Raw genomic sequence first — 27842 nt, forward strand, 5'->3', positions numbered from 1 at the left:
AAGGCATATTTCCTTTCCACCAGTTAATATTAAAATAGTTGTTGCTCTGTGGATCTTGTAAAAATCCTCCCACCTGGATTTTTCTTGTTATACATCTACTTTGTAAGCAGAATGTATTGGAGCTTACATATTATTTACGGAGTCTCAGCTTATTTTTAAGTAGTGGAAGAAAAACACATTGGATGATGAATGCTAAAGAAATGGTCTACAGGAAAAAAGCCACTACTTTGAAAATAGCTTGAAAATAATTTTGAGATTTATCATTCAAAGACTTTTTACCAGTTGGCCAGATAGACTTATTTGTATATAAGTATAATTTAGTATTTTTCAATTGGAGAGTTGACGGTCTCTTTTTCTTATTAGATATGAAAAAGATGCCTTGTTCCTTGTGAGATATTCAGTATACACATTACTTGGTCTTGAGAAACGTTTGTCGCAGGGTTGGACATTCTGTCTAATTAGTGGAGTATAAACTCTTGAGGTCTTCAGAACAGTTGTGTACTGTAAAGAATATTGAGACTTATCCAGCCATTTAAGGAAAGTAGTCCTGAATTACAAAGTGCAGCCATTCAAGCATGTTATGCTTTTATTAGAGTCATGGATATTTTACAGTGTTTTTTATCTTATTATTCTCTCTTAGTTGCTAATGTATATTCACGATGAGTGGGTTAGGAGAAAACGCTTTGGATCCACTGGCCCCTGATTCACGAAAACGCAAGTTGCCATGTGATCCTCCAGGGCAAGGGTAAGCAATTTATTTTCTGATACTTCACCAAGATCACCTCCCCTTGTCTTTATTTGTTTGGTTTGAAGATAACATTTCAGCTTTCTGTTATTTGCTTTCTCTGGTTAGATTTTTTATTGTTTATGTGTTCAAATATATACTAACTGTGACACTGTAAGAAGCATTTCTCAATGGAGGATGTAGGAGTTACAAATAGATAAGATTATTACAAGTAAGATAAGATTGTTACAAGTAAGAATCTTTAGTATCCTTTAAGAACATGTTATAAGTTGATATTTTGGCATTTGTGAGGTTTTATCATTCTTTTCCTGAGTGAAGTTAGAAGTTTAAAAAATAGAAATGAAATACTGCATTTTACGCAGTGATACTTCATAGCTTTTTTCGTATTTGCCAAGGTCAGTATCACTTAAATTTCACTCTCAGGGTTGCAAAATAAAAAACAATCTTATTGGGAGGGGGGTTCAGGGTTGGGAACTCATGTACACCTGTGGTGGATTCATGTCAATGTATGGCAAAACCAATACAGTATTGTAAATTAAAACAATAAAATTTAAATAAAAAAATACTACAAAAAAATCATCAATATAATTCATGAGACCTTATTATTAATAAGTAGTTATTGCTGTTTAATTATTTGTTAGTTTTACTGTCTCTTTGTGGTAAAGACTATCCCCATTTTCCAGAGGATGAAGTGAAGCTAACTGACTAAGGCCACCAGGCTAACAACAGGTGGACTTGAATTTAGGTTTGCACAGATTTCAACTGTATTATACTAGGTCTCCAAGACATTGTTTTGGGAGTCTCTGTGGGTTGAATTTACTTTGCTAGTATATGGATGTAATAGTATTGTGTAGGTACTGATTCTGCTCAAAGCTCGTTTGTGACTGATATATTTATGGTGTTTTTCCCCCATTTCCAGCCTTGCCTGCAGTGGTGAAAAGTGGAGACGGGAGCAGGAGAGTAAATATATTGAAGAATTGGCTGAACTAATATCTGCTAATCTTAGTGATATTGACAATTTCAATGTCAAACCAGATAAATGTGCAATTTTAAAAGAAACAGTAAGACAGATACGTCAAATAAAAGAGCAAGGTAATACAAAGTATGAAAACACTCAGGTCTTTTAGCAGGAACTTGTTAACTGGGTTCACATTTGTCTTTTGCTCCGTTGTTGCTTAGATGGGAACTGCTATTCCTTGAGGGCTAGTATCCCCTGTGGGGCTCGATAGTTAGGTTAGTTTGACTAGTGGACCAGCCTGGAATGCGGGAGGCCTGGGTTCGATCCCTGGGTCAGGAAGATCCCCTGGAGAAGGAAATGGCAACCCACTCCAGTACTGTTGCCTGGAGAATCCCATGGAGGGAGGAGCCTGGTAGGCTACAGTCCATAGGGTCGCAAAGAGTTGGACACGACTGAGTGACTTCACCTCACCTCAGGACATAGTCACCAGAACTGGAAGAAGGCCAAGGCTGCTCACCCTGTTATTTGTTAGTTCCCTTTCAGGAAGCAGTGAAATAGTGCTTTTAGTAGGGAAAGAAAATCTAGAGTATCTTCTGCGCTCCTGGGTAACTCAGAAGTTTAATTTTAACCCTTAAAAATTGTAGCATCATTTTCTTATCAGAAAACATTGTCTACACGCACATGCGCATCGGTCTGTGTGCCTCTTTGTTCTGGGAACAGTGTGAACGTGCATTTAGACTGTAACTGATACATATGCTATTTGTAGTACTGCCTTATGTCTTTTCAGGAAAAGCTATTTCCAGTGATGATGATGTTCAGAAAGCTGATGTATCTTCCACAGGACAAGGAGTTATTGATAAAGACTCCTTAGGACCACTCTTACTTCAGGCAAGTACAAGGTTTTAGTTCTAAAGTAAGTGGTGTTGAATTAAAAAAAAAAAAAGATAAAATTTTGGGTAGGATATGAGAGCAAAAAGAAAATGTTTCTTTTCATGAGATAGAACTCAGTATTCTGAATATGATTATAAAATGTTCTTAGGTTTAAAATATATGTAACTCATGAGGTCCTATGTACCTACCCCTGCTATGCATTTGGGCATATTTTTTTTAATTGACTTTTTTGGTGCATTTTTCCATAACTGATAGTATGGCGCTATAATTTCATATTTTGGAGGAATTTTTAAGACTTTAGATATTTTTTGTAAGTAGTTGTCTTTAATAGATCTAGTTAACCTGTTGTACTTTACAGAAGATTTCTCTTACTTTAAGTGATGGCTAGAAGCCCTTTGTTAAAGCTCACTTATCAGATAATTTTGTTCCAGTTGGTTTGTTCCAACTACTTTTTAGTGTATGAGTTCAGTTCCTCTTTGTAAATTCTCACTACAGAGTGCTCTAGTTCCTATAGTTTGACTTGATACCAAATGGAAAGGGGGGAAGCATTCAGGGTGACTTTTTTTTTCTTTTAATTTTTAAAAACTCCTTTGAAGAAGTAATTCTTCAAAAATTAGATTATAAATTAATTCAAATTTCGTCTTTGCTGTCATCTTTTCAAATCATCTGTATTTTTCCTGCTGCTGCTACTGCTGCTAAGTCACATCAGTCGTGTCCGACTCTGTGCGACCCCACAGACGGCAGCCCAACAGGCTCCTCTGTCCCTGGGATTCTTTAGGCAAGAATACTACAGTGGGTTGCCATTTCCTTCTCCAGTGCATAAAAGTGAAAAGTGAAGTAAAATTGCTCGGTGTCTGACTTTTAGTGACCCCATGGACTGCAGCCTACCAGGCTCCTCCATCCATGGGATTCTCCAGGCAAGAGTACTGGAGTGGGGTGCCAACCCTTTATTGATGTTGCTAATGTTAATAGACATGATAGCTGATAGTTGTTAAATCAGTAGTTTTTTTCAAATTCTCTTTAGTACTAAGGCTGCCATAACAAAATGCCACAGGCTGAGTGGCTTAAACAATAGAAATTTATTTTTTACAGTTCTGGAGGCTGGAAGCCCAAGATCAAGGTGTTGGCAGTCTCAGTTTCTCCTGAGACCTCTCTCCTTGACTTGTAGATGGCTGCCTTCTCCTTGTGTCTTCACGTGGCCTTTTCTCTGGGTGTGTGCATTTCTCGTGTCTATCTCTCTTCTCATAAGAACACTAGTCCTGTTGGATTAGAGCCCTACTCTTATGACCTCACTTAACTTTAATTACCTCCTAAAAGGCCCTATCTCCAGATAGAGTCACATTGAGCTTTAGGACTTCAACATACGAATTGTGGTTGGGGAGGGGATACAGTTCAGTCCATAATAGCCAGTGTTAACATATCCCACTTCAGGCATTGGACGGCTTCCTATTTGTGGTGAATCGTGAAGGAAACATTGTATTTGTGTCAGAGAATGTCACCCAGTACCTGCAATATAAGCAAGAGGACCTGGTTAATACAAGTGTCTACAATATATTGCATGAAGAAGATAGAAAGGATTTTCTTAAAAACTTACCAAAATCTACAGGTAAGTTTTTAAAGTATATTTTCCACGTAAGTTAAAAATTTTTTTTTCTTAATCATTTCTTAGAAAGTTGAATATGCTTTTGAAAGTCAAGTGATGACTCTGTAGAACAGGGAAAGCTGTAAATAGCAAAATTTTCAAATATGAATTTAAAATTTGGTATATATTTCATGGGTCTAAGATATACAGTGAGTTACAAAATATGTGAGATACCTGTTGAATTTGAAATTGAAGTTATTCCAGTGTTTTATATATTGTCTCTTTGAAATGTATTGTACTGTGGAAGATGTATAATGAGAAAATACATACAGCTCAAATTCTTTTTTTCTTATTGGCAAATAGTTGATTTATAGCTTAAATTCTTGATAATAGTCATAGACTGAATTGCCAGCCTTCACAAAACTCCTTTCTATTTGTTTCCTAAAGTTAATGGAGTTACCTGGACAAATGAGACCCAGAGACAAAAAAGCCATACATTTAACTGCCGTATGTTGATGAAAATACCACATGACATTCTGGAAGACATAAACACCAGTCCTGAAATGCGCCAGAGATATGAGACAATGCAGTGCTTTGCCCTGTCCCAGCCGCGGGCTATGATGGAGGAAGGGGAAGGTGAGAGCCATCACTTGCCCATGATGTTTTATCAGGCAGTAGCAGCCAAACTTGTTTAATTCTTTCCACTGAATCCCACGTTCTTACTTGCCTATTAAATAGATGCATCAAAGGTTAACTTTTCTGTTGTAGACTTGCAGTCCTGTATGATCTGTGTGGCACGCCGCATTACCACTGGAGAAAGAGCATTTCCATCAAGTCCTGAGAGCTTTATCACTAGACACGATCTTTCAGGTAGAAGCTGTGCATGTGTGTACATTTTGTTCATTTTGGAAATTTTTATAAGTTAACTTTTTACAGCCTGTTGTGTGTGCCCACGCCCACTGTCATGAAAACTTTGCATGGATTGTTTCTGGTGTTTGTTATACAACCCTGAGAGAGATTCACTAAAACCGTAGGCATTTGAGTTGGGTGTGTTTGACATTTCAAACCCCTCAAATAAATTAACAACAAAAAAAGGTAGAGGTACCTGGCTTTCTCTCCAAATTGCATTTCACATCAGAAGCCAGTATTTTCTGTAACTTCAAACTCATTTTTCATAAACACTTTTCAAAAATTTGGGTAATTTAATGAGAATTGCTGGGAGTAATTCTTGACCTGAGCATGAATTTTAATTTTGGTCTGCCCTTTTTTGAGAGTAAAGAATGAAAGCCATTGTAGTTAAATAAGGCACAATGATGAAATTAAACACAGGGGCAATTTTCTGTTTAATAGGGAAAGTTATTACTATAGACACCAATTCATTGAGATCCTCCATGAGACCTGGCTTTGAAGACATAATCCGAAGGTGTATCCAGAGATTTTTTAGTCTTAATGATGGGCAGTCATGGTCCCAGAAACGTCACTATCAAGAAGGTAAGGAATTTGGAGGTTGATTCTTGATCTCATTTGTCATCATGTTTGGGTGGCAGTGGCATCCCACTCCAGTGCTCTTGCCTGGAAAATCCCATGGACAGAGGAGCCTGGTAGGCTGCTGGGGTCGCTAGGAGTCGGACACGACTGAGCAACTTCACTTTCACTTTTCACTTTAATGCATTGGAGAAGGAAATGGCAACCCACTCCAGTGTTCTTGCCTGGAGAATCCCAGGGACAAGGGAGCCTGGTGGGCTGCCGTCTATGGGGTCACACAGAGTCGGACACGACTGAAGTGACTTAGCAGTAGCAGTTGGGTACTGTAGAGCCTTAAGAGAGTGAGTGAGTGAGTGAGTGAGTGAGTGAGTGAGTGAGAGAGAGAGAGAGAGAGAGAGAGAGTGTGTGTGTGTGTGTGTGTGTGTGTGTGTGTGTAGAGCCTTAAGAGTGTGTGTGTGTGTAGAGCCTTAAGAGTGTGTGTGTGTGTGTGTAGAGCCTTAAGTGTGTGTGTGTGTGTGTGTGTAGAGCCTTAAGTGTGTGTGTGTGTGTGTGTAGAGCCTTAAGAGTATATGTGTGTGTGTGTGTAGAGCCTTAAGAGTGTGTGTGTGTGTGTGTGTGTGTGTGTGTAGAGCCTTAAGTGTGTGTGTGTGTGTGTGTGTGTGTGTGTGACAGTAGTTGTTTTTGTCTGTGCAGGGGCGGAAAATGGTTGTTGAACATTGTTATTTTAGCCTGTTCCTAATTTTGGTGAGATTCAGCCTTTTGCTGGATTTTGAGGATGTTGGACTTGCATGTTTACTTTCTTTTGTCCCCTGTATGTGTGTGTTTCGCCAATTGTATTTGCGACTAATAGGATATTTTCCCCAACAGCTTATATCCATGGCCATGCAGAAACCCCACTGTATCGATTCTCTTTGGCTGATGGCACTATAGTGACTGCACAAACAAAAAGCAAACTCTTCCGAAATCCTGTAACAAATGACCGTCATGGCTTTGTCTCAACCCACTTTCTTCAGAGGTAATGGTTGATTACTGTGAGTTCTCATGTTAAATGCAGCAGTATTCTCAAGATGCTTTATTGTTAATGTAAAAAGGGAGAAAAATTAATGAGGAAAATAGGCTGTTGGGTTTGCTCAAGTGCACTTAGATTCCTGTAGTATGCTGTTTATTTTTTTAAGGTTACATTTCTATGTGAGAGTGAGGATTTGTTCATTAAGTAATTAATTCCTGGGAAAGCTGGAGGATAGGAAGGCTAATGGGTGAAAGAATAAAATCTGACTATCTGTGTTACTTTTCATTTCTAATGATACATTACATTACTTTTAAGAATGGAATTTAAAATTTGGAGGTAGACTTCAAGAAGAAATGGTTACTGTTACTATTGCTAACAGTAAATGAGCAACACATGAAGAAGCAGGAGGATATTAACCCATAAATTATTTTGAGTAATTTGTAGGCACCTCCAGGTTAACCCCTCAGTATAGGGGAATTGCAGAGAATTGCATAGGAAAAAGCCCCATCGAGATTCCAGCTAACGTAACTTTGGGTCCTTTATGGTGCTCTCATGGTGTCACTTGTTTAGATTCTGTGGCTTATTAAAATGTATGTTATTAGATTAATGACTGATCAATATTTAGATTGTTATGGTCACTAGGTATTGGAATGATGCTCAAGAAGTTAAGTTTCTGGGACTCTTCATCTTTTTTTTTTTTTTTTTTTAAATGAGACTCAGGCTTTTAACACATGCCTGTAATTAAAAAATTTTAATTCATTTGGCTGTTTTGGGCCTTAGTTGTGGCTCGTGGGCTCAGTAGTTGCTGCGTACAGGCTTGGTAGCCCCATGCCATGGGGGCTCTTAGTTCCCCAGCCGCAGGTTGAACTGGCTTCACCTGCACTGGAAGGCAGATTCTTCATCATTGGTCTACGAGGGGAGTCCCCATGCCTGCAATTTTTTAGTAGAACTTTGATGTTCTGTTTCTTTGCAGGGAACAGAATGGGTATAGACCAAACCCGAATCCTGTTGGACAAGGCATTAGGCCTCCAGCAGCTGGATGCAACAGTTCAGTAGGTGGCATGAGTATGTCACCAAACCCAGGCTTACCGATGCTGAGCAGCAGGACTTACGGTGTAACTGATCCTGGCACTGCGGGGCAGATGAGTGGAGCCAGGTATGGGGCTTCCGGTAGCATAGCCTCTATGAACCCCGGGCCAGGCATGCAGTCACCATCTTCCTACCAGAACAGTACCTACGGTCTCAACATGAGCAGCCCTCCACACGGGAGCCCTGGTCTCAGCTCCAGCCAGCAGAATATCATGATTTCTCCTCGTAATCGAGGGAGTCCAAAGATGGCCTCACACCAGTTTTCTCCTGTCGCAGGTATTTGTGTTGCATTTTGTTTTATTTTTTGGCAATTCTTTTCTTTCCATGCCGCTGTAATTGTTGTTAATTTGTTTTAAAATAGAAACTTCCAACTGGCAAGTGGTGTTTGTTATAGCATATGATCGTTTATTTCTTTTCCTGACTTTTTTTTTCCAAATCCAGGTGTGCACTCTCCCATGGGATCTTCTGGCAATGCCGTGAGTCACAGCTTTTCTAGCAGCTCTCTGAGTGCCCTTCAAGCTATCAGTGAGGGCGTGGGGACTTCTCTTTTATCTACACTGTCTTCGCCAGGTCCCAAATTGGATAATTCTCCCAATATGAATATAACTCAACCAAGTAAAGTGAACAGTCAGGATTCCAAGAGTCCCATAGGCTTGTATTGCGACCAGAATCCAGTGGAGAGTTCAATGTGTCAGTCAAATAGCAGAGATCACATTAACGACAAAGAAAGTAAGGAGAGCAGTGTGGAAGGGTCTGAGAATCAGCGGGCTCCTCTGGAAAGCAAAGGTCACAAAAAGTTGCTGCAGTTACTCACCTGTTCTTCTGATGACCGGGGTCATGCCTCCTTGACCAACTCCCCCCTGGACTCAGGTTGTAAGGACTCTTCCATTAGTGTCACCAGCCCCTCTGGCGTCTCCTCTTCCACCTCCGGAGGTGTATCCTCCACATCCAACATGCACGGGTCGCTGCTGCAAGAGAAGCACCGGATTTTGCACAAGTTGCTCCAGAATGGAAATTCACCAGCAGAAGTAGCCAAGATTACCGCCGAAGCCACTGGGAAAGACACTAGCAGTACGACGTCTTGTGTAGAAGGAAACGTCAAGCAGGAGCAACTCAGTCCTAAGAAAAAGGAAAGTAACGCTCTGCTTAGGTATCTGCTGGACAGGGACGATCCTAGTGACACACTCGCCAAAGAGCTCCAGCCCAAAGTGGAAGGTGTGGACAGTAAAATGAGTCAGTGCAGCAGCTCCACCGCTCCGAGCTCGAGTCAAGAGAAAGATGCTAAAGTTAAGACAGAAACAAATGAAGAGGTAACTTGTCTTCTGTATGTTCCAGCTTGATCCTTGTATTTCATCTTTTCTGTGTTTTAAAGGCAGTGGGTTATACACAAATTCTTACTTTGTTTTTTAGGTTTATTTAATGGAAGTTAATCTGAAACTGTCATTTTTTGGGTAACTCTTCTGAGCAGCAGTAAAGTATATTATGTAATTTAGAAATATCAGATGTGTACGCTTTCAAATGTGACTTCACCTCATTAGCCGCCAATTTGAAATTTTTCATGAAGGTTTTTGTTGGAATGAGCACATTAGGTCATTAAGTGTATAGAAGAAATGGGGAAAAATCCTTCTGAATTAAGGAAGACAGTTTTGATTTTTACCTAAAATCAAGTTTAATGTACATGATCACATTCGGTACAAACATTGCCCAGAGACGTTAATATGCACCTGAGAAAATTATGTCTTGGAGAAGTTCTACTGTTAGGATGTCTGTTTAATTTTTTTAGTGTTTCCCAAATGTACTGATCAAAAACCCTTTTTAAAGCATAGCCATGAATTTGTTGAACATCAGCTTGTCTTTATGTTGTCTTAATCGTATGTGATTTCAGAAGTATGTGTAGCAGCAGACGTTGCTGTCAGCTCATGATTCTGACTAATGTTTGCTGGAAAATATCCTTTAGTTTGAGAGTTAAATATCTAGAGTAAACTTTAAAATGCCCCTTTGAAAGCATTTCCAAGCCTATCGATTTATCTCTGTCATTTTTTACATTCAGAAGTGTAGGGGTAGTCATAATCAGCCAGCCTCTACGTTGGGCGTTACCATTTAGGGTAACTATTGTATTTTACTAGTTCCCATTTCATTTCTTCTGATGAATATGTTTATACCTATGTATCTTGTAATGAACACAGGTTAATTAAAAAAAATATTTTCAGGGATCCGGAGACTTGGATAATCTAGATGCTATTCTTGGTGATCTGACTAATTCTGACTTCTACAATAATTCCATATCCACAAGTGGTAGTAACCTGGGAACTAAGCCACAAATGTTTCAAGGAGCTAATTCTCTGGGTAAGAAAGAACTAGATTTTATTCTTGCTGCCATTCGAACTTTCTTGCACACCTGTGTGCACTCTTACATCAAGACTAGGATCCAACTTTAAAACATGTACTCTGCCTTAGTTTTTTTTTTTTTAACTAATTTATAACATAGATGCTTTAAAAAGCTTTTTGTACAGTTTCCTATTTCTAACTAACATGAGGCCAGCAATCACGGAGCTTATAGGAAAACATTCTTTGGTTGCTACAGGTGAGTCGTAGGTACTAGGTCCCTACTAGTACCTTTATTTGTCTTGGCCACAGAGAATCAGATTAAAAAGCAAATCAAAACCTGTCCTTTGATACTAATTTACTTTGGTGTTTGCTGGTTTCACCTAACTTTTCGCCTGTAGCTGAGTACTTCTGGATTCATCAGTGTAACAAGGATATCTTATATGTATCAATTGAAAAAGAGTAATCCCACAATTATCTGGAAAGGTGGCTATTCATTTTTAATGGCACTGTTTCCTCAACTGTAATGCATAGATAGTTAGATCAATCTAATAGATTGGAATTATAGTCCTTATTTGACTAGAAGCAACTTATCTGGTTACATTTAAATGTAAAATTTTAAACTTTAAGTATGCATACTGAGGAACTTCCAGAACCTTGAAACATTGGTAAAATCTTTACTATTTAATATAAAGTGAAGCTGAATGAGAATGACCATGTCAGGCTGTAGAAAAGTGCCCAATACTTCAGCCAACACCAGGACTCTTGTTTTCTTACTTTATTTGAAATAGGAGGCCAATTTTCTTTATTCTTTTGAATTTCTTTTGGTGCTAAGTGTTTATTTTGTAAAAGAAGACAGTGTTCATTTTGGGAAGAAAGATATTCTTGGGTGGGTGGTATTGGTATTTATGTTTTGTACTTAATTATGTACTGCACCATCAGAATATACTTATGTATCATGCTTCTGTGTTTTTAACAGGTTTGAGGAGTCCGCAGTCTGTGCAGTCTGTCCGTCCTCCGTATAACCGGGCAGTGTCTCTAGACAGTCCTGTTTCCGTTGGCTCAAGTCCTCCAGTAAAGAATATTGGTGCTTTCCCCATGTTAACAAAGCAACCCATGCTGGGCGGCAATCCAAGAATGATGGATAATCAGGAAAATTATGGCTCAAATATGGGTATGTTATTTCTAATTAATATCAGCTCAGTTCAGTTGCTCAGTTGTGTCGGACTCCTTGTGACCCCATGGACTGCAGCATACCAGGTTTTCCTGTCCATCACCAACTCCTAGAGCTTGCTCAAACTCATGTCCATTGCGTCAGTGATGCCATCCAGCCATCTCATCCTCTGTCATCCCCTTCTCTTCCTGCCTTCAGTCTTTCCCAGCATCAGGGTCTAATTTAAATTTCTTTTGGGAAAAGCAAATTTAAAATACTTATAGCCACTCAAATAGAGTTAAATAGATTTTTGAATAACAGGAGCATGTTTCTTTCATGAGCATCCTTCACTTATTCTGCATCTTGGTGATTTAACCTCTCGAGGAGGCTTTCTGTCCAAGACATTTTGTTTTCTTTATTTTTGGCCTTGCCATGTGGCATGTGGAATTTTAGTTCCACAACCAGGTATTGAACCTATGTCTCCTGCACTGGGGACATGGAGTCTTAACAATAAAGTGAGTTGTGAATTTTTTGATTTCCCAGTGTATAATAGTTAGGTTGCATTATACTGTAGTCTCACTCTTAAAAAAAAAAAAAATTGTATAGTTTTGGCTGTGCCAGGTCTTCGTTGCTGTGTGGACTTATCTCTGGCTTTGGCGAACGGGCACTAGTCTCAATTGTGGTGTGTGGGCTTCTCACGGTGGTGGCTTCTCTGTGGCGGTGCACAGACTCTAGATACATGGACTTAAGTGCTTAACAGCTCCTAGGCTCTAGCGCACAGACTCAGTAGTTGTGGCCTATGGACTTAGCTGTTTCAAGGCATGTGGGATCTTCCCGGACCAGGGATTACACCAGGGATCCTCCTGAATTGGCAGGTGGACTCTTTACCATTGAGTCACCAGGGAAGCCTATACTGCAGTCTCCTAAGTGTTATGTCTAAAAAGAATGTTGGTGTTTGTGTATTAACTCTTTGCAACCCCATAGACTGTAGCATGGCAGGCCTCCCTGTCCTTCACCATCTCCCCAAGTTGGCCCAAGTTCATGTCTATTGCATTGGTAATGCCATCCAGCCATCTCATCCTCTGATGCTGCCCTCTTCTCCTTCTGCCCTCAGTCTTTCCCAGCATCAGGGACTTTTCCAATGAGTTGGCTGTTCACATCAGATGACCAAAATACTGGAGCTTCAGCTTCAGCATCAGTCCTTCCAATGAGCGTTCAGGGTTGATTTCCCTTAAGATTGACTGGTTTGATCTCCTTGCTTTCCAAGGGACTTTCAGGAGTCTTCTCCAGCAATACAGTCAAAGGCATCAGTTCTTTGGCGTTCTGCCTTCTTTATGGTCCAGCTCTTACAACCGTACGTGACCACTGGGAAGACCATAGCCTTGACTGTATGGACCTTTGTCAGCAGAGTAATGTCTCTGCTTTTCAACACACTGTCTAGGTTTGTCATAGCTTTCCTGCCAAGAAGCAGCTGTCTTCTTATTTCATGACTTCAGTCACCATCTGCAGTGATTTTTGGATCTCAAGAAGAGGAAATCTGTCACTGCTTCCGCCTTTTCCCCTTCTGTTTGCCTTGAGGTAATGGGGCCAGATGCCATGATCTTAGTCTTTTTAATATTTAGTTCTAAGCTGGCTCTTTCACTCTCCTCCTTTACCATCATCAAGAGTCTTTTCGCTTTCTGCCATCAGAGTGGTATCATCCGCATATCTGAGGTTGTTGATGTTTTTCCCGCCTATCTTGATTCCAGCTTGTAACTTATCCAGCCCAGCGTTTCCCATGATTTGCTCAGCATATAGATTAAACAGACAGGGTGACAGCAGACAGTGCTGTTGTGCTCCTTTCTTAATCTTGAGCCAATCACTTGTTCCATACAGGGTTCTAACAGTTGCTTCTTGACCTGCATACAGGTTTCTCAGGAGACAGATACGATAGTCTGGTGTTTCCATCTCTTTAAGAGCTTTCCATGGTTTGTTATGATCTACACAAAGGCTTTAGCTTAGTCATTGAAACAGAGATAGATGTTTTTCTGGAATTCCCTAGCTTTCTCTATGATCCAGCAAATGTTGGCAGTCTGATCTCTGGTTCTTCTTCCTTTTCTACCCAGCTTGGACTTCTAGAAGTTCTTGGTTAGCATAATGCAGAAGCCTAGCATGCAAAATTTTAACCTTGACCTTACTAGCATGGGAGATGAGTGCAATTGTCCGGTGATTAGCACATTCTTTAGTACTACCGTTCTTGGGAGTTGGGATGAGGATTGACCTTTTCCAGTCCTGTGGCTGCTGCTGGGTCTTCCAGATTTGCTGACATATTGAATGTAACACCTTGATGGCATGATCCTTCAGGGTTTTGAATAGCTCTACTGAAATTCCATTGCATCTGCTAGCTTTATTAACAGCAAGATTCCTAAGGCCTACTTGAGTTCAGTCTCGAGAACGTCTGGTTCTGGGTAACTGACCACACCATCATAGTAATCTGGTTCATTAAGATCTTTTTATGGTTCTTCTCTGTATTCTTTTCATCTCTATCTCTTCCGTGTCTACTAGGTGTCTGCCATTTCTGTTCTTTATTGTGCTTGTCTTTGGGCAAAACGTTCCCTTGATGTTTCCAGTTTTCCTGAAGAAGTGTCTAGTCTTTCTCCTTTTGTTTCCTTCTCGTTTTATGTGCTGTCCATTGAAGAAGGCCATCTTGTCTCTCTGCTCTACTCTTTGGAACTCTTCATTTAGTTGGATGTGCCTTTCCCTTTCTCCCTTGCTTTTCATTTCTCCTCTTTCTTCAGCTGTTTGTAAGGCCTCCTCAGATGACCATGTTGCCGTCTTGCTTCTCCTTTTCTTTGGGACAGTTCTGTTTGCTGTCTCCTGTACAGTATCATGGGCCTCTGTCCATAGGTCTCCAGGCACGCCGTTAGCTAGATCTAATGCCTAGAGTCTTATTCATTACTCCACTGCATATTCATAGGGGAGTTGACTTAAGTTCTACCTGGCTGGCCTAGTGGTTATTCCCGCTTTCTTTAGTTTAAGCCTGAATTTTGATATGAGAAGTTTGATGATCCGAGCCATAGTCAGCTCCATGTCTTGTTTTTGCTGACTGTATTACAGCTTCTCCATCTTTGGCTGCAAAGAATGTAATCAACTTGATTTTGATATTGACCATTTAGTGATGTCCATGTGTGAAGTCATCTCTTTTGTTGTTGAAAAAGGATGTTTGCTATGACAAGTGCATTCTCTTGGCAGAATTCAGTTAGCCTTTGCCTTGCTTCATTTTGTTCTCCAAGGCCAAACTTGCCCGTTACTCCAGATATCTCTTGACTTCCTACTTTTGCATTCCAATCCCCAGTGATGAATAGACTATCTTTTTTTTGGTGTTAGTTCTAGGAGGTCTTCTAGGTCTTCATAGAACTGATCAATTTCAGCTTTTTCGACCTTGGTGGTAGGGGCGTATATTTGAATTGCTGTGATGTTGAATGGCTTGCCTTGGAAACGAACTGAGATCATGCTGTCATTTTTGAGGTTGCACCCAAGTACTGCATTTTAGACTCTTTCGTTGATTATGAGGACTACTCCATTCCTTCTGTGGGATTCTTGCCCACAGCAGTAGATACAATGGTCATCTAAATACGCCATTCCCGTCCACTTTAGTTCACTGTTTCCTAAGATGTCGATGTTTATTCTTGTCATCTCCTGCTCGACTACATCCAGTTTACCTTGATTCGTGTACCCTAATATTCCAGGTTCCTATGCAGTACTGTTCTATACTGCATCGGATTTTACTTTCATCATCAGACACATCCACAGCTGAGTGTTGTTTTCATTTTGGCCCAACCGCTTCATTCTTTCTGGGGCTGTTAGTAGCTGTCCTCCACTCTTCCCCAGGAGCATCCTGGACACCTTCAGACCTGCGGGACTCATCTGTTGGTGTCATATGTCTTTTTGAAATGAAGCTATGAGCCATGCTGTGTAGGGCCACCCCATATGGACAGGTCGTAGCAGAGAGTTCTGACAAAACGTGATCTACTAGAGGAGAGAATGGCAAATCACATCAGTATACTTGCTGTTAGAAACTCATGAACCATATCAAAAAAGAATGTACTTAATTTAAAAACATGTTATTGCTAAAATATGCTAACCATCATCTGACAACGCAGGGTTGCCATAGACCTATGGCAGTTTGTAAAAATGGCAGTATAGGCCACAATATAGCGAAGGTATGCCTGGGGGGGGGCCTGTCAGAAATTGTTGGCCAGCCCTAATCTGAGAATGACAAAGCACTTTTTTGTCAAGGATCATGTGTCTTAATGATTGCACCTGTATGACGTAAGAATTTCTTTCCAATATGGAAAATACCTCATCATTTCTGTTTCAGGTGGGCCAAACAGAAATGTGACTGTGAATCAGGCGCCTTCCTCAGGAGACTGGGGCTTACCGAGCTCCAAGGCCAGCCGCATGGAACCCGTGAATTCAAATGCCATGGGGAGACCAGGAACTGATTATAACGCTTCTTTACCCAGACCTGCCATGGGCGGCTCGATGCCCGCCATGCCACTTCGGTCCAATAGCGTCCCAGGTGCGAGACCAGTGACGCAGCAGCAGCAGCCGCCGCCACCACAGATGCTTCAGATGCGTAAGTAGCCCCTTCAGAAGAAAAGAAAACTGGATGTTTTAGGCCAACTTTTGCCATTGACTTATTTGAACATTTACCCCACCCACCTTTTTTTTTTTTGCTCCCCCAGGGCCTGGTGAGATTCCCATGGGGATGGGGGTCAGTCCTTATGGCCAAGCAGCACCATCAAACCAACCTGGTTCCTGGCCAGATGGCATGTTGTCCATGGAACAAGGCCCTCATGGGACCCAAAATAGGTGGGGCTTTATTAAGTGGCTCTATAGAGAATGGAAACATTGGATTATCCAGAAGAGGGTTAGAGCATAGGAACAAACCTGGAAGAGAATGAGAAAAACTCTCTATGAATGAGGTACTCATTGCCACCTGTGTGTAAAATAATGCCGAGCCAGCAGGCGGCGGTGGTGACTGGAGAGAGAAGAGACAGCGCTGTACTGTCAGCCACCAGGACTGAGTGGTCGTGCTTGGAGCTGCCACGTGCCACAGTTGTCTCATAATGTAACAGTCCTCTGCCACGTGGAGGGGATAAGCTGGCACTAGTTTGACAAGCTAAATGGTGCTCGGAGGGTGAGCCTTGCTTTTCTGCAAAGTTCATTATTAAAGATTGGATAATTCTTTTTTAAAATTGTTTAAAACATTTCAGGGATGAAGGTGGAAGTAAAATAAAGCACTCTTCTGTTTGTGTGGATTGTGCCTGTATTTCACTTTTTAGCTTGGCCAGTAACTCATTTGCATGAAAGAGGCCACCTGTCAGTGTCAGCTCTAACTTGAGTTCTACAATGAATTAAACAAATGAAAGCGAATTGATCTGTTGAAAAGATGGAAGTGTAATTACATGAGTTTATTGGCTTGATTGTTTCTCTGCTCAGTAGAGAGCAAGTAGTTTCATCACAGAATTTTTCTGAGGCTGGGTATATTATCTAGCTCCATGCTCCTGTAATGTCAGAGAACTGTGGCATTGCTGTGGGTGTGTGGGGTTTGTCAGTACGTGAGCTCTGCGGGCCATGTATGAAACCAAGTTATTTTGGTAGATCCCCAGACTCAGTTCAGCATGTCTCCCTTTTTTCTCATTCTTTTTTTGATTTTTCCAACCTGCAAGTATCCTAACTGTCACTTCTGTTCTAGTAGGATCTTAAAAACACTGCCCTCTTCATTCCTCCCATCCTTCTCCCTGCCCCTGCCAAATCTCTGCTGTCCTGTAATATCTAGCAGTTACGTTTTGGTGGTGGGGTTGGAAGTTGTGAGCTAGGATGTGGTGGTTGAAGATGACCTGGTGAGGTTTAGAATGATGGGTCTTGAATGTAAATTGATGCCACTTGTTCTACTCTGCTGTTCTGTTAGTTTATAATTAATACTTGTATCATTTGAGTTATTGCATGTTAAAAATACTGTGTGGGGTTACTTTGCTTTTTTTCCAGAGGAAAAGCACCATTAGTTGATTACATGTCTCTTTTTAGGCCAATTCTTAGGAATTCCCTGGATGATCTCCTTGGGCCGCCTTCTAACCTAGAAGGCCAGAGTGATGAAAGAGCATTGTTGGACCAGCTGCACACACTCTTGAGCAACACAGATGCCACAGGCCTGGAAGAGATTGACAGAGCTCTGGGCATTCCTGAGCTTGTAAATCAGGTAGGTAGCAGTACCATGGAAGTAGAAGTGCGTGCGTGCGTGCGTGCGTGCGTGCGTGCGTGCGTGTGTGTGTGTGTGGTGTGTGTGTGTGTGTATGTATGTGTGGTTTGTGTGGTGTGTGTGGGTGCATGTGTGATGTGTGTGTGTGTATGTGTGGTGTGTGTGGGTGCGTGCGTGTGTGTGTGTGTGTGTGTGTGTGTGTGTGTGTACAACAGAGCTCTGGGCATTCCTGAACTTGTGTACCATGGAACTAGGGGGGTATGTGTGTGTCTGTGAGAGAGAAGCTATGTATGACAGCACCTGATCTTTCCTTTTCCTTATGATAAAGTACTGTGTTCATGGATATGAGCATTAAATTTAGAAAATACTTTTTAATTGTGATAGAACATCCAGCAGCTTGCTGTTTTATAAAGATGTCACATTTTAGGCACCCACAGAAATGATCCAGTTAAAACCACTCTATGGTTTTAAAAATGCTGCTTTTTGCTTATGTTATAACGTTGAATCCTTATTTTTATAATTAACTTCTCTTTACTACCTAGCAGACAAGTGTATACTCTGAGGAGGCAGACTTTTTTTTTGTGGTAAACAAAACCTGTTTACAGTGGTAAATCTGTGAACATCTCAACACCACCATCTCCTATTTGCAGTCATCTGTTCAGCTGTATGAAAATACACCATTTATGAATCTATCTTTTGAAGCATGAATTTTGTAGTGGATCTTTTCACATATAGGATGCATGTTTGGGGGCACTGCTTCAGTGTGTGTGTTCAGTGATAAGCGGGGAATGGTCCTTGGTTCTCAGGCTTTGTTGGGGAAACAGGTATAAAAATGTGTGTACTCTAACGTGGCAGCGCTCTACAGAGCTTTTTAAAGGGTGGGTGAGAAACACAGAGCGGTGATGATGTCCTCCTGGGGGTACCAGCCGTCTGTGGCCCTGCTGGGGAGGTGTCTTACTGGCTGGGGAGAACGTGAGGGTCCCATGAGGACCAAGAAACTAACTGCCGCTAGGATTTTACTGAAGCTGAAAATAGCTTTCTTTGTCCTCATGATAAAATAGTTAATGGTGCTTATATAAAATTCTGACAATCACAAAAGTCCATATGTTTTTAAAAAGTTGAACATCCTCCATAATCTTGGCACAAAGAATCATAAGTAACTTTTGAGTGTATGTATAAAAAAAGACAGTGGACTGAATATACTTTGGCAGTCTGTTTTACCTTAAGAAAGTCGTCAGTCATCTTTTTTGTTTAATATATACTTTAATGGTCAAATAGTATCCATTTTATTAAACACTATTTAACCAGTTATCTACTGATGAAAATTTAATTGTTCCTCAGTTCAGTTCAGTCGCTCAGTCGTGTCTGACTCTTTGCGACCCCATGAATCGCAGCACGCCAGGCCTCCCTGTCCATCACCAACTCCCGAGTTCACTCAGACTCATGTCCATCGAGTCAGTGATGCCATCCAGCCATCTCATCCTCTGTCGTCCCCTTCTCCTCCTGCCCCCAATCCCTTCCAGCATCAGAGTCTTTTCCAGTGAGTCAACTCTTCGCATGAGGTGGCCAAAGTACTGGAGTTTCAGCTTTAGCATCATTCCTTCCAAAGAAATCCCAGGGCTGATCTCCTTCAGAATGGACTGGTTGGATCTCCTTGCAGTCCAAGGGATTCTCAAGAGTCTTCTCCAACACCACAGTTCAAAAGCATCAGTTGTTCCTAAGTATTGTTATAATTCTGTGAATTATGTACATCTTGTTCACGGAGGCTGTTTTCTTAGCCACAATCCAAGAGAAAGGATGATTGGGTTAGAGTGTTTATTTTAGAGATTTATCTACATCCTCTCGGGTGGTTTTCCTGAACGATTGCATAGCTGCTTTTCTACAGCAGCGTGTGATGACTACAGTCCGTCACCCTCACCAGCACTGCTGGCCCAGCCCCCGAAGAGGAGAGAACCCATGGTATGAATGAGCAAGTGACTGGACAAGTACTGAACGTGACTGTTCTTGCCAGTCGAATGGCCAACACAGATTCTTGTTTTAAATCATGTTTATTTGTTTAGCAAGATTGAACATATTTTGTATTTTTTGGTGATTGAGATGTATTTAATAGTTCTGATGGCTTTTTATTTTGTTGATCTCAAATGGTGCTTTTTGTTCAGCTATTGATTTGCTTGTTGATTCCCAGGTGGCTCAGCTGATAAAGAATCCGCCTGCAATGCGGGAGACCTGGGTTTGATCCCTGGGTTGGGAAGATCCCCTGGAGAAGGGAACTGCTACCCACTCCAGTATTCTGGCCTTGAATTCCATGGCCTTGAGAATTCCTATATAGTCCAAAGGTTGCAAAGAGTCAGACACAGCTGAGCAACTTTCACTTTTCATTTTCCTTTGTTTAACAAATAACTTGTCTTCTGTATGCCATTCAGTCTTTTCTTGGAGACTGAGGAGCAGTAGTGAACAGCTTAATTTCCTGCTCCCAGAGCTCAGGCATGGAGCCGCACTGACGGAAGTGGATGTGATGAAGGCGCAGTTAGGAGGAAAGGCATGTGATGCTGCGAGACCATTTTATTTAAGGAGCCTTTTCTTAGGGTGGGGCGGGATGTTAAAATGTCTCTAAAAAGCATGTTTACAGGATGACGGTTAACTTGTCCAATGTACTATAAATAGTTTGCCAAGTTTCTTTTAGCGGGAGCTTGTTTATAGTTCATTCTTAAGTTTAAAAATGTTTCTGATTTCAAATCCAGGTCGATGAGATAGCGATTAATGGGGACTGGTTTGAATAAGAAAGGTTTTTCTGGAGAGATGACATATAAGTTGATACCTGAAGGATGAGAAAGAGCCAGCTAGGCAAACAGCTTAGGGGAAGGATGGTCTAGAAGAGGAACAGCTAACTCAAAGGTGCTTAGCTAGGAAAGAGCTTGTGGGTTCTAGGAAGTGGCTGAGGTTGGTGAGAGCAAAGAGGGAGTGGTGTGAGCTGGGGGAGGTACTTTCTCTGTGTATTAGGAAGCCATGGAAGGATTGTCAGCAGAGTCCTTACTCGGCTGAATCTGGTCTTCCTTTTTTTGTTGTACTTTTTATTTTTTAGCAAAGTAATCTGTTTTTAAATTAAAAATAAAATGATAGAAAAATATACTTATGGAAGAACCACAATCCTTTGCCCCACTGGAAGATAGTGAAACTCACCTCTTTATTTTGATAATATTTATAAGAAATATGCTTATGCAGCTATTTCTTTTACCAGCTTCATTCTGTCTATTGATTCCTGGATTTGAAAGTTGACTATACATTTATAGTCCCTTATCTGAACCTGGGTATCAGATATGCTTTGAAATTGAGGAATTTGGGGATTTTAGAAGCTTAGAATAGTGCATTGGTACACTATATATTACAAAATACTCTATATTTCGAGCAGTACTATAATTTGGGGGCAATAGCCTGTGATCAAATGAGCTAATAATTCTACAGCAAAATACATAATCATACTAAGTGAGATATTATAGAGATTTATGTATTGCTTCATACAGGTTCAGGCCAGGTTTTGCTGCAAAATACATTGGGTACTAATGAAAAATTTTTAGTCTTCTTTTTTTAGAGCTTAAAATTTTTTTTTGGAATTTTAGAAAAGAAATTGTATGTCTGTATTTATATGCTGTTCATTCAGTAAGCACCCCATGCCTGTACCCACTGCATACACATGGGCACATATAGTCTCTACCCTCAGTGTAACTGTGTCAAAAATTCTAAGTTGACAATAATTTCCTCTTATGAAAAAATAGTTCCATAGTTTCTGGCATCCAGTGTTGTCCTTGAGCTGTATTCCAGTCTGATTGCTCTACTTTTGTGTGCTACCCATTTATTCTCTTCGGAATTATTTAGGAACCTTTTCCCTCTGAAATTTCATGATTCCTTGTCTTGATATGGGTCTTGTTTCATTCATTCTGCTGTGTATTACTAACAGACAAGCAGATATTCCCTTTGATTTGGGGGCATTTAAAAATATTTCTTCAATGATTTTAATCTTTTTTTCCTGATCTTTCTGGGATGTCTATTGACATGTTGGGTGTTACATGGGTTCTGTGGTGGCTTTTTATTTTTTTTAATCTTCTGTACTTTTAAGTTACTTCCTGTTTGAGTCACTTTGATATTGGAAGCTTTCATCATCAAGTTATCTGGTGCTCCTTGATTATCTTTTTATATTTAAGAATGCAGGATCAGTTGTCTTCACTGAAAGTGACTAACTGGGAGTGGGGAGACTGGCCTTTATTTCAGATCCCCGCAAATTGCAGCATGTTGTCATTGCCCCCATCCCCCATACAGAATTTTATATAGATTTTCTAGAGAAGACTCTTTCTTTCCTAGAAATTTTTAAATTACCTGGTTGCATTTTGGGGGCTGAGATGGGGAGGCAAGTTGATGATCCTGTAGTGCTTAAGATATAAAGTTCTAAAATATAAAAATTTACTAGAAATTATAAGGATCTAAGATTCCCTGTTTTCAGTCCTTGCCCTGCTCCTGCCCTCTTCTGGGCTTGGTGTCTCTGAAGCAAGGCCTTGTGGAAGTAGGTGGAAGATACAGCCATTTGGAGCTGGGGGGCTCCCCTGCTCTTGCTCGGACTCCTGGTCAGCCCCTTGTCTGGGCGCACTCCTTGGCCTTCTGCCGTCCACAGTGGAGTGCTGCCGTAGCGCCACGGGAGACGTGGACTCAGGCCTCAAGGGGGTTTTCTCTGCAGGTAAATGGTTCTCAGGTTCTCCTTTCTGTCTACCAGATGCCTATTCAGTTTTTTTTTATCTTGTTGCCTTCAATATTCTCTCTCTCTTTTTTTTTTGATAAATACTACCTTTTAACTTGTTTGCTGTCATTTTAGCAGGGTTAGCAAGAGAAGTAGAGGTGTGCTATATTAATAGTATGATTTACTTTGTAAACAGAAACATCAGATTGCTGTCTAGAAGAGGCACAGAGTAGAGGTGTCTTGGGAAGGGTCATGGCAGTGGACTGATAGGAAGAGAAGCCTCTGCGATACGTCACCAAGGAAAAGCTGACAGGACTTGGGCTGTGTGTGCACACGTGTGCACTTGCACACTTGGGAAGGGGACTGCGAGAAATCGAGGTGCTGGCATTTAGTTCCAGGTACAAGATGTTGCCATGTGTTGTGGTGAGTAGTGAAGATTGAAGGAGAATTGGGCTTTTTTTTTTTTTTTCCTGTAGGAATTTATCCTCTACATGTTAAGTTTGAGATGCCTCGCACATCTGGGTAGAGATGTTGAATGGGCTTCTGCATGAGCACAGTTAAGAGTCCAAGGCCCTGGAGCTAGAGACAGACACTTGACAGTTGGCCACCAGTGGGAGAAAGGAAAGAAGAGGGCCTGGCGCAGATGCACTCTTAACAGGCCTCCAGGGAACGGCCCGAGAGGGGCAGAGCGTTGGGAATGGGGTCACAGTCGCGAGGGGCGAGGTGTGCTTTGGGCCCAGAGTGGGTGAGGGTGTTGACTGCACGCGTGGCACTGCCTGAGGACGAGCAGGTAAAGGCCACTGCAGCACTGCCTGGCTTTTCTTATCTTAACACTGCAGGCTGTCCCCTCCTTCAGAGAGTTTAGTTTTTCTGCTGGATGTTACTTTGTATGTGTGGTTGGCATGCAGAGAAGTGATACCTGGCACATACCACTCAATAAATACTTGTTGAATTAATAGGTTTCTTTCTTCTCAGGTACAAATAGTAGTGGACAACTGACCACCTTTAGGTTTTGTTAGTGGTGACTACACCCGGGGGGACATGAACTGTTGCTGATTAACCTGTCTCTACTAAATTTACCTCTTACCACATTCAGAAACATTCTTGGGCAGAATACATGAGAATTCATTGTTGGTACAGAAATCTTGTTTGGAAGAAACAGTATTCCTCCAAATCCTCAGTACTTTGTTGATATTTGGCTTAGAAAATATTCGAGCGCGTCTCTCTGTGTGAGATCAAGGGTGTTAGGATACAGCCGTTAAAGACAGCATGGTCTCTGCTCTCGTGGAGCTTCAGATAGGAAGCTTGATTTTGGTGTTGATACCCCGCGGCACCGTCAGCACATACATTGACTTTATTTTTCACCTCTCTCAGTGGGTGTGGTTTCTGTTGCTTCCCCATGTGTACTTCACCATTCGTTTATGTGTTTGATGTTTAGGGACAAGCGTTGGAGCCCAAACAGGATGCTTTCCCCGGCCAAGAAGCAGCAGTAATGATGGAGCAGAAGGCAGCATTATATGGGCAGACGTACCCGGGGCAGGGGCCTCCGATGCAAGGAAGCTTTAATCTTCAGGGACAATCACCACCTTTTAACTCGATGATGAATCAGATGAACCAACAAGGCAATTTTCCTCTCCAAGGAATGCACCCTCGGGCCAACATCATGAGACCCCGAACAAACACTCCCAAGCAACTTAGAATGCAGCTTCAGCAGAGGCTGCAGGGCCAGCAGGTAACAGTCACACGCCCATTTCGATTTGCCCGCTTCCTCTTCTGCTTTCAGACTGTGTTCTTCCAGCTCCTGCCACTGGCTCTCTGTCCTTCCTCAACTAAAGAAATTCCTTTTGTTTTCATTGCTGTGTACCATTGTATTTGTATGGACAGTTCCTTGCTAGGGAGTGGTTGTACTAGAATTGGATACCTTTCTGTAAGAATATTCTACTGTACAGGTTGAGAAATAAAAAGCGTCAGGATTGCTCTTTGGGGAGAATAGTGTTTCTTGATGGCTTCATAGCCATAGAGATAGACAGTTTTTATTATTAAAATGTCCTTGCTATTAATAGACAGGTATTGAAATCTTATTGGCTTCCCTGAGCTCAGTTGGTAAAAAAATCTGCCTGCAGTGTGGGAGACCTGGATTCAATTCTTGGGTTGGGAAGATCCCCTGGAGAAGGGAAAGGCTACCCACTCCAGTATTGTGGCCTGGAGAATTCCGTGACTGTGTATAGTCCATGGAGTCACAGAGTCGGACACGACTGAGTGACTTGCAGTACACTATGAAACCTTACTGATTTGAGCACTCTCTTTAAGGAACCTCTGCTTTCTAGATGTGTTATAAAACTTGAGCTCTCTTAATATCTTTTCCCATTGTTCCTTAGTTCGTACCAAAGTTTTAGGGATTTAACTGTTTATATTTTTTTGTACCTTGAGTGTGCAGAGTTCTTAAATGTGGGGAAACTGAACCACATAAGCAGATGAGTGAGCTGAGAATCCAGCGAGCTGAGGACTCTTGCATTGATGTTCCCTGAAGTCAGTGTAGCTACTTAGGAGAGCTGTGTTAATGCGCTCACAGTATCCCTTTTCTTCTTACAGTTTCTTTCCAATAAAAATTACCTAGGAAGAGGTAACAGAAGTAGTTTTCTCCATTGTTACTTTTATAAAATTAAAGCTATTTCCCCAGTGGCCTAAATTATGCCAGAGAAAATTGACTTTATAAATCCTTTGGGTTCCTGTTGAAGATACTCTTTAAGGTGTAGGATTGCACTTCCACTTTTCCTCCTGATACTGAACATGAAAGCCTCCTGTGTCAGCCAGGGGCTTTTTAGCACCAACCTTTTTGAAATGTGAACGTGTACTGGTTTAGCTTAGCCATAACTTAGCCAGGTTAATGGGTTTAGAGGTGTTGTCACGATCTTGCTGGGTGGTGCTGAGGGTGTAGATAGTTGTTTTGGCCTCATTAATGAGCTCCACTTGCATCCTAACCACCCTGTCTCTCCCCAGTTTTTGAATCAGAGCCGTCAGGCACTTGAAATGAAAATGGAAAACCCCACTGCTGGCGGGGCGGCGGTAATGAGGCCCATGATGCAGCCGCAGGTCAACTCCCAGGTGAGGTTGTCTCTCTCCGTGCTCAGGGCTCGAATGCTCTGCACAGGGCTTGGCCCCTGCTTGGCTCTCAGGAAATACTTGTTAAACAAAGACAGTGCACAGTCTCAAGTTCCTTGCGTAAGAAACCAGCCCAGGGTCCTGTCACACTTTCCTTCTTCCCTTCATCTTTTCCTGTTGGTTACTAGGAAGAATCAGAGGAAGAGGCTCTCTTTTATTTCAAACCACTGATTGGTGTTTTTAAAGTTAATTCCCTTTGTGAGGACATGCTATGTTGTGAAACTGCTACCACTTACTTTTTAGGGATTGAAAATAATAAATCTGTAAACTTTTCTCTGTTTTTGGATTGTGAAACTACATTCTCACTGGGTAGAATTAGATATAAGAAGTCTAAAGCAGCAGGAAAAAAAAATTCATAATCCCACTCTCAGTGACAGTCTCTGAGATGACTGATTTCCCATGGTGGGAGGGATGTTCTTAACGGCCTCTGCCTCCAGCCCAAGCTGGACACTGTATTAAGGCATTCCCGTAGTGTGCACAAGGCAAATGACTAAGCAAAAACCCCTTACTGTGGTTTGGAATACTGTTAGACAGCTGTGAAATGCCTAGTTTTCACTCTCTTAGGTGTGCTTGGAAGTACCAGTACCTGTATATTTTCTTGATAATCAGACATCCTGTATCAGCTGAGCTAGGATAATTTCTAAACAGGTGATTAAGTTTTGGTTTTTGGAGATGCTGAACAAGGAGGCTGATCTCCTAGCTGGCAGATCAGCTTCCTTGTTCAGTGCTTTGATGACGTCACCTCCTTGCCCTCCCCCGTCAGAGGCTGAGAGAGACTGCAAGGCCTTCAGGAGTGGATTCACGCTTCTTCGCATGTAACTGCACTGCTTTGCTTTATCGTTGGCTTCTCTTGTGTTTCTCCCCCAAACAGAGTCTCATTCCTGCCCCTTTGTTTTATTTCACAGTTTTTGAGAAGTTTGTCCTCAAATTCTACTCCTAAATATTCTCTCGATTTGAGGACTGTTTTCTAATTACGTTAAAGCCTGATGACTTGACTGCTTTCATCCCCTGTTGTTATTGTTTAGTTGCTAAATTGTGTCTGACTCTTGCATCCCCACAGACTGTAGCCTGACAAGCTGCTCTGTCCATGGGATTTCTCAGGCAAAAATTCTGGAGTGGGTTGCCATTTCCTTCTCCAAGGGATCTTCCCCACCCAGGGTTTGAACCTGCTTCTCCTGCTTGGCAGGTGGATTTTTTACCACTGAGCCACCTGGGAAGCTGCTTTTGTCCCCTAGCCCCCAGTAATACAGAGGTCCCTGTTCTGCTCCCCCAACACCCACCCCCATACTGAGTCAGAAAGCTGTTACCGTAATGAGAATTGGGCATTTCCTTTTTTCTAATGATAAAGAAAAGCATTGGGTGTTTTTTTCTTTGATACCTAATGTGTCATGGGTGCACCATACATGTGAAACTGGCTGACTCTTGCTATATGTGTGTAATTGTGTTTTCTCTGGTGTTAGCAGGGTTTCCTTAATGCTCAGATGGTCGCCCAGCGCAGCAGAGAGCTGCTGAGCCATCACTTCCGGCAGCAGAGGGTGGCAATGATGATGCAACAGCAGCAGCAGCAGCAGCAGCAGCAGCAGCCCCAGGCCTTCAGTCCACCCCCGAACGTGACTGCGTCCCCTAGCATGGACGGGGTCCTGGCTGGGCCTGCCATGCCGCAAGCTCCACCCCAGCAGTTTCCATACCCACCAAATTATGGTACACTGGACGGTGATCATGTCTACCCCCAAGTAACATTCCTGAGGACATAATGTTCACTAGATGTGTTGTATGTTAGAAACAAATGCTATTCACTCTCCTATTATTTCATAAAAGAAACAGATTAACCAAAAATAGCACAAGTCTACTTCAGTGTACAGGTGATTGTCATTGAGGTAGATGATCCTCAATAGTTGAGGTTTCTCCCCCTTGGTCTTGTTTTTTCAGTTCCTCACATCTTAATTTGGAAGAAAGCTGTACCAGGACATCCCTGCCCCAGTATGTCCCAGGGTAGTAGAACTCTGCCATTGCTGAACAGCGAGAGGAAGGCGCTTTGTAGGCTTTCCGAGTTCCTTTCCTTGGTGGCTTGGGCATGTTAATTAAAGGCATGCCTCCGTGAGGTTCCAGAAACATGAAGGAGTGGGGCTCGAGGAATCTCTTCGGGAGCTGACATTTGAGGGTGCATCCCTCAGGGACAGGAGCCCCGTGCTCTAAAGAGGGCTGGAGGGCAGAGGGCCGTGACCTGGTGTCCTTGTGTCAGAAAGCTCACTGGGGTGGCTGCCCTTTGGGGGATCCAGATGGGGGTTATCTGTGTGGGAAGCCTGTTGCTCTGGTTGTCACCTTGGGGAGAAGCAAGAATTACTGGTAGGCAGCTTCTTTATACATTATACTTAACCACATTCCCCCACCTTAAAAAAAGAAAAAAGGAACCTCAAGTTTCTATAGAAAGCTGATATTCTAGGGAGGTAGTGTTTGAGCGTAATAATTTCTT

General features: G+C 41.8%; 1 protein-coding gene across 8 annotated transcripts in view; it reads left to right on the forward strand.

Moving 5' to 3' along the window:
• Window positions 1–27842, forward strand: part of NCOA3 (nuclear receptor coactivator 3) — a 129444-nt gene that overhangs the window by 97102 nt on the left and 4500 nt on the right. For 3 of the 8 annotated variants that reach the window (XM_069548748.1, XM_069548750.1, XM_069548749.1), the window contains 18 exons: window positions 641–745; window positions 1665–1837; window positions 2491–2591; window positions 4026–4200; window positions 4624–4812; window positions 4945–5046; window positions 5527–5667; window positions 6529–6676; window positions 7644–8035; window positions 8201–9069; window positions 9970–10105; window positions 11064–11258; window positions 15598–15855; window positions 15965–16091; window positions 17310–17481; window positions 23646–23939; window positions 25208–25312; window positions 26830–27070. In XM_069548748.1, the coding sequence (XP_069404849.1) occupies window positions 660–745; window positions 1665–1837; window positions 2491–2591; window positions 4026–4200; window positions 4624–4812; window positions 4945–5046; window positions 5527–5667; window positions 6529–6676; window positions 7644–8035; window positions 8201–9069; window positions 9970–10105; window positions 11064–11258; window positions 15598–15855; window positions 15965–16091; window positions 17310–17481; window positions 23646–23939; window positions 25208–25312; window positions 26830–27070 (3904 nt within the window). In that variant the 5' untranslated portion in view covers window positions 641–659. Of the gene's footprint in view, window positions 1–445; window positions 746–1664; window positions 1838–2490; window positions 2592–4025; window positions 4201–4623; window positions 4813–4944; window positions 5047–5526; window positions 5668–6528; window positions 6677–7643; window positions 8036–8200; window positions 9070–9969; window positions 10106–11063; window positions 11259–15597; window positions 15856–15964; window positions 16092–17309; window positions 17482–23645; window positions 23940–25207; window positions 25313–26829; window positions 27206–27842 lie in introns of those variants that run through there. The other 5 variants (XM_069548752.1, XM_069548753.1, XM_069548754.1 and 2 more) reach the window with 4 other exon arrangements.

Source organism: Ovis canadensis, chromosome 13, assembly GCF_042477335.2.
Source record: "Ovis canadensis isolate MfBH-ARS-UI-01 breed Bighorn chromosome 13, ARS-UI_OviCan_v2, whole genome shotgun sequence".
Classification (NCBI taxonomy): Eukaryota; Metazoa; Chordata; class Mammalia; order Artiodactyla; family Bovidae; genus Ovis; species Ovis canadensis.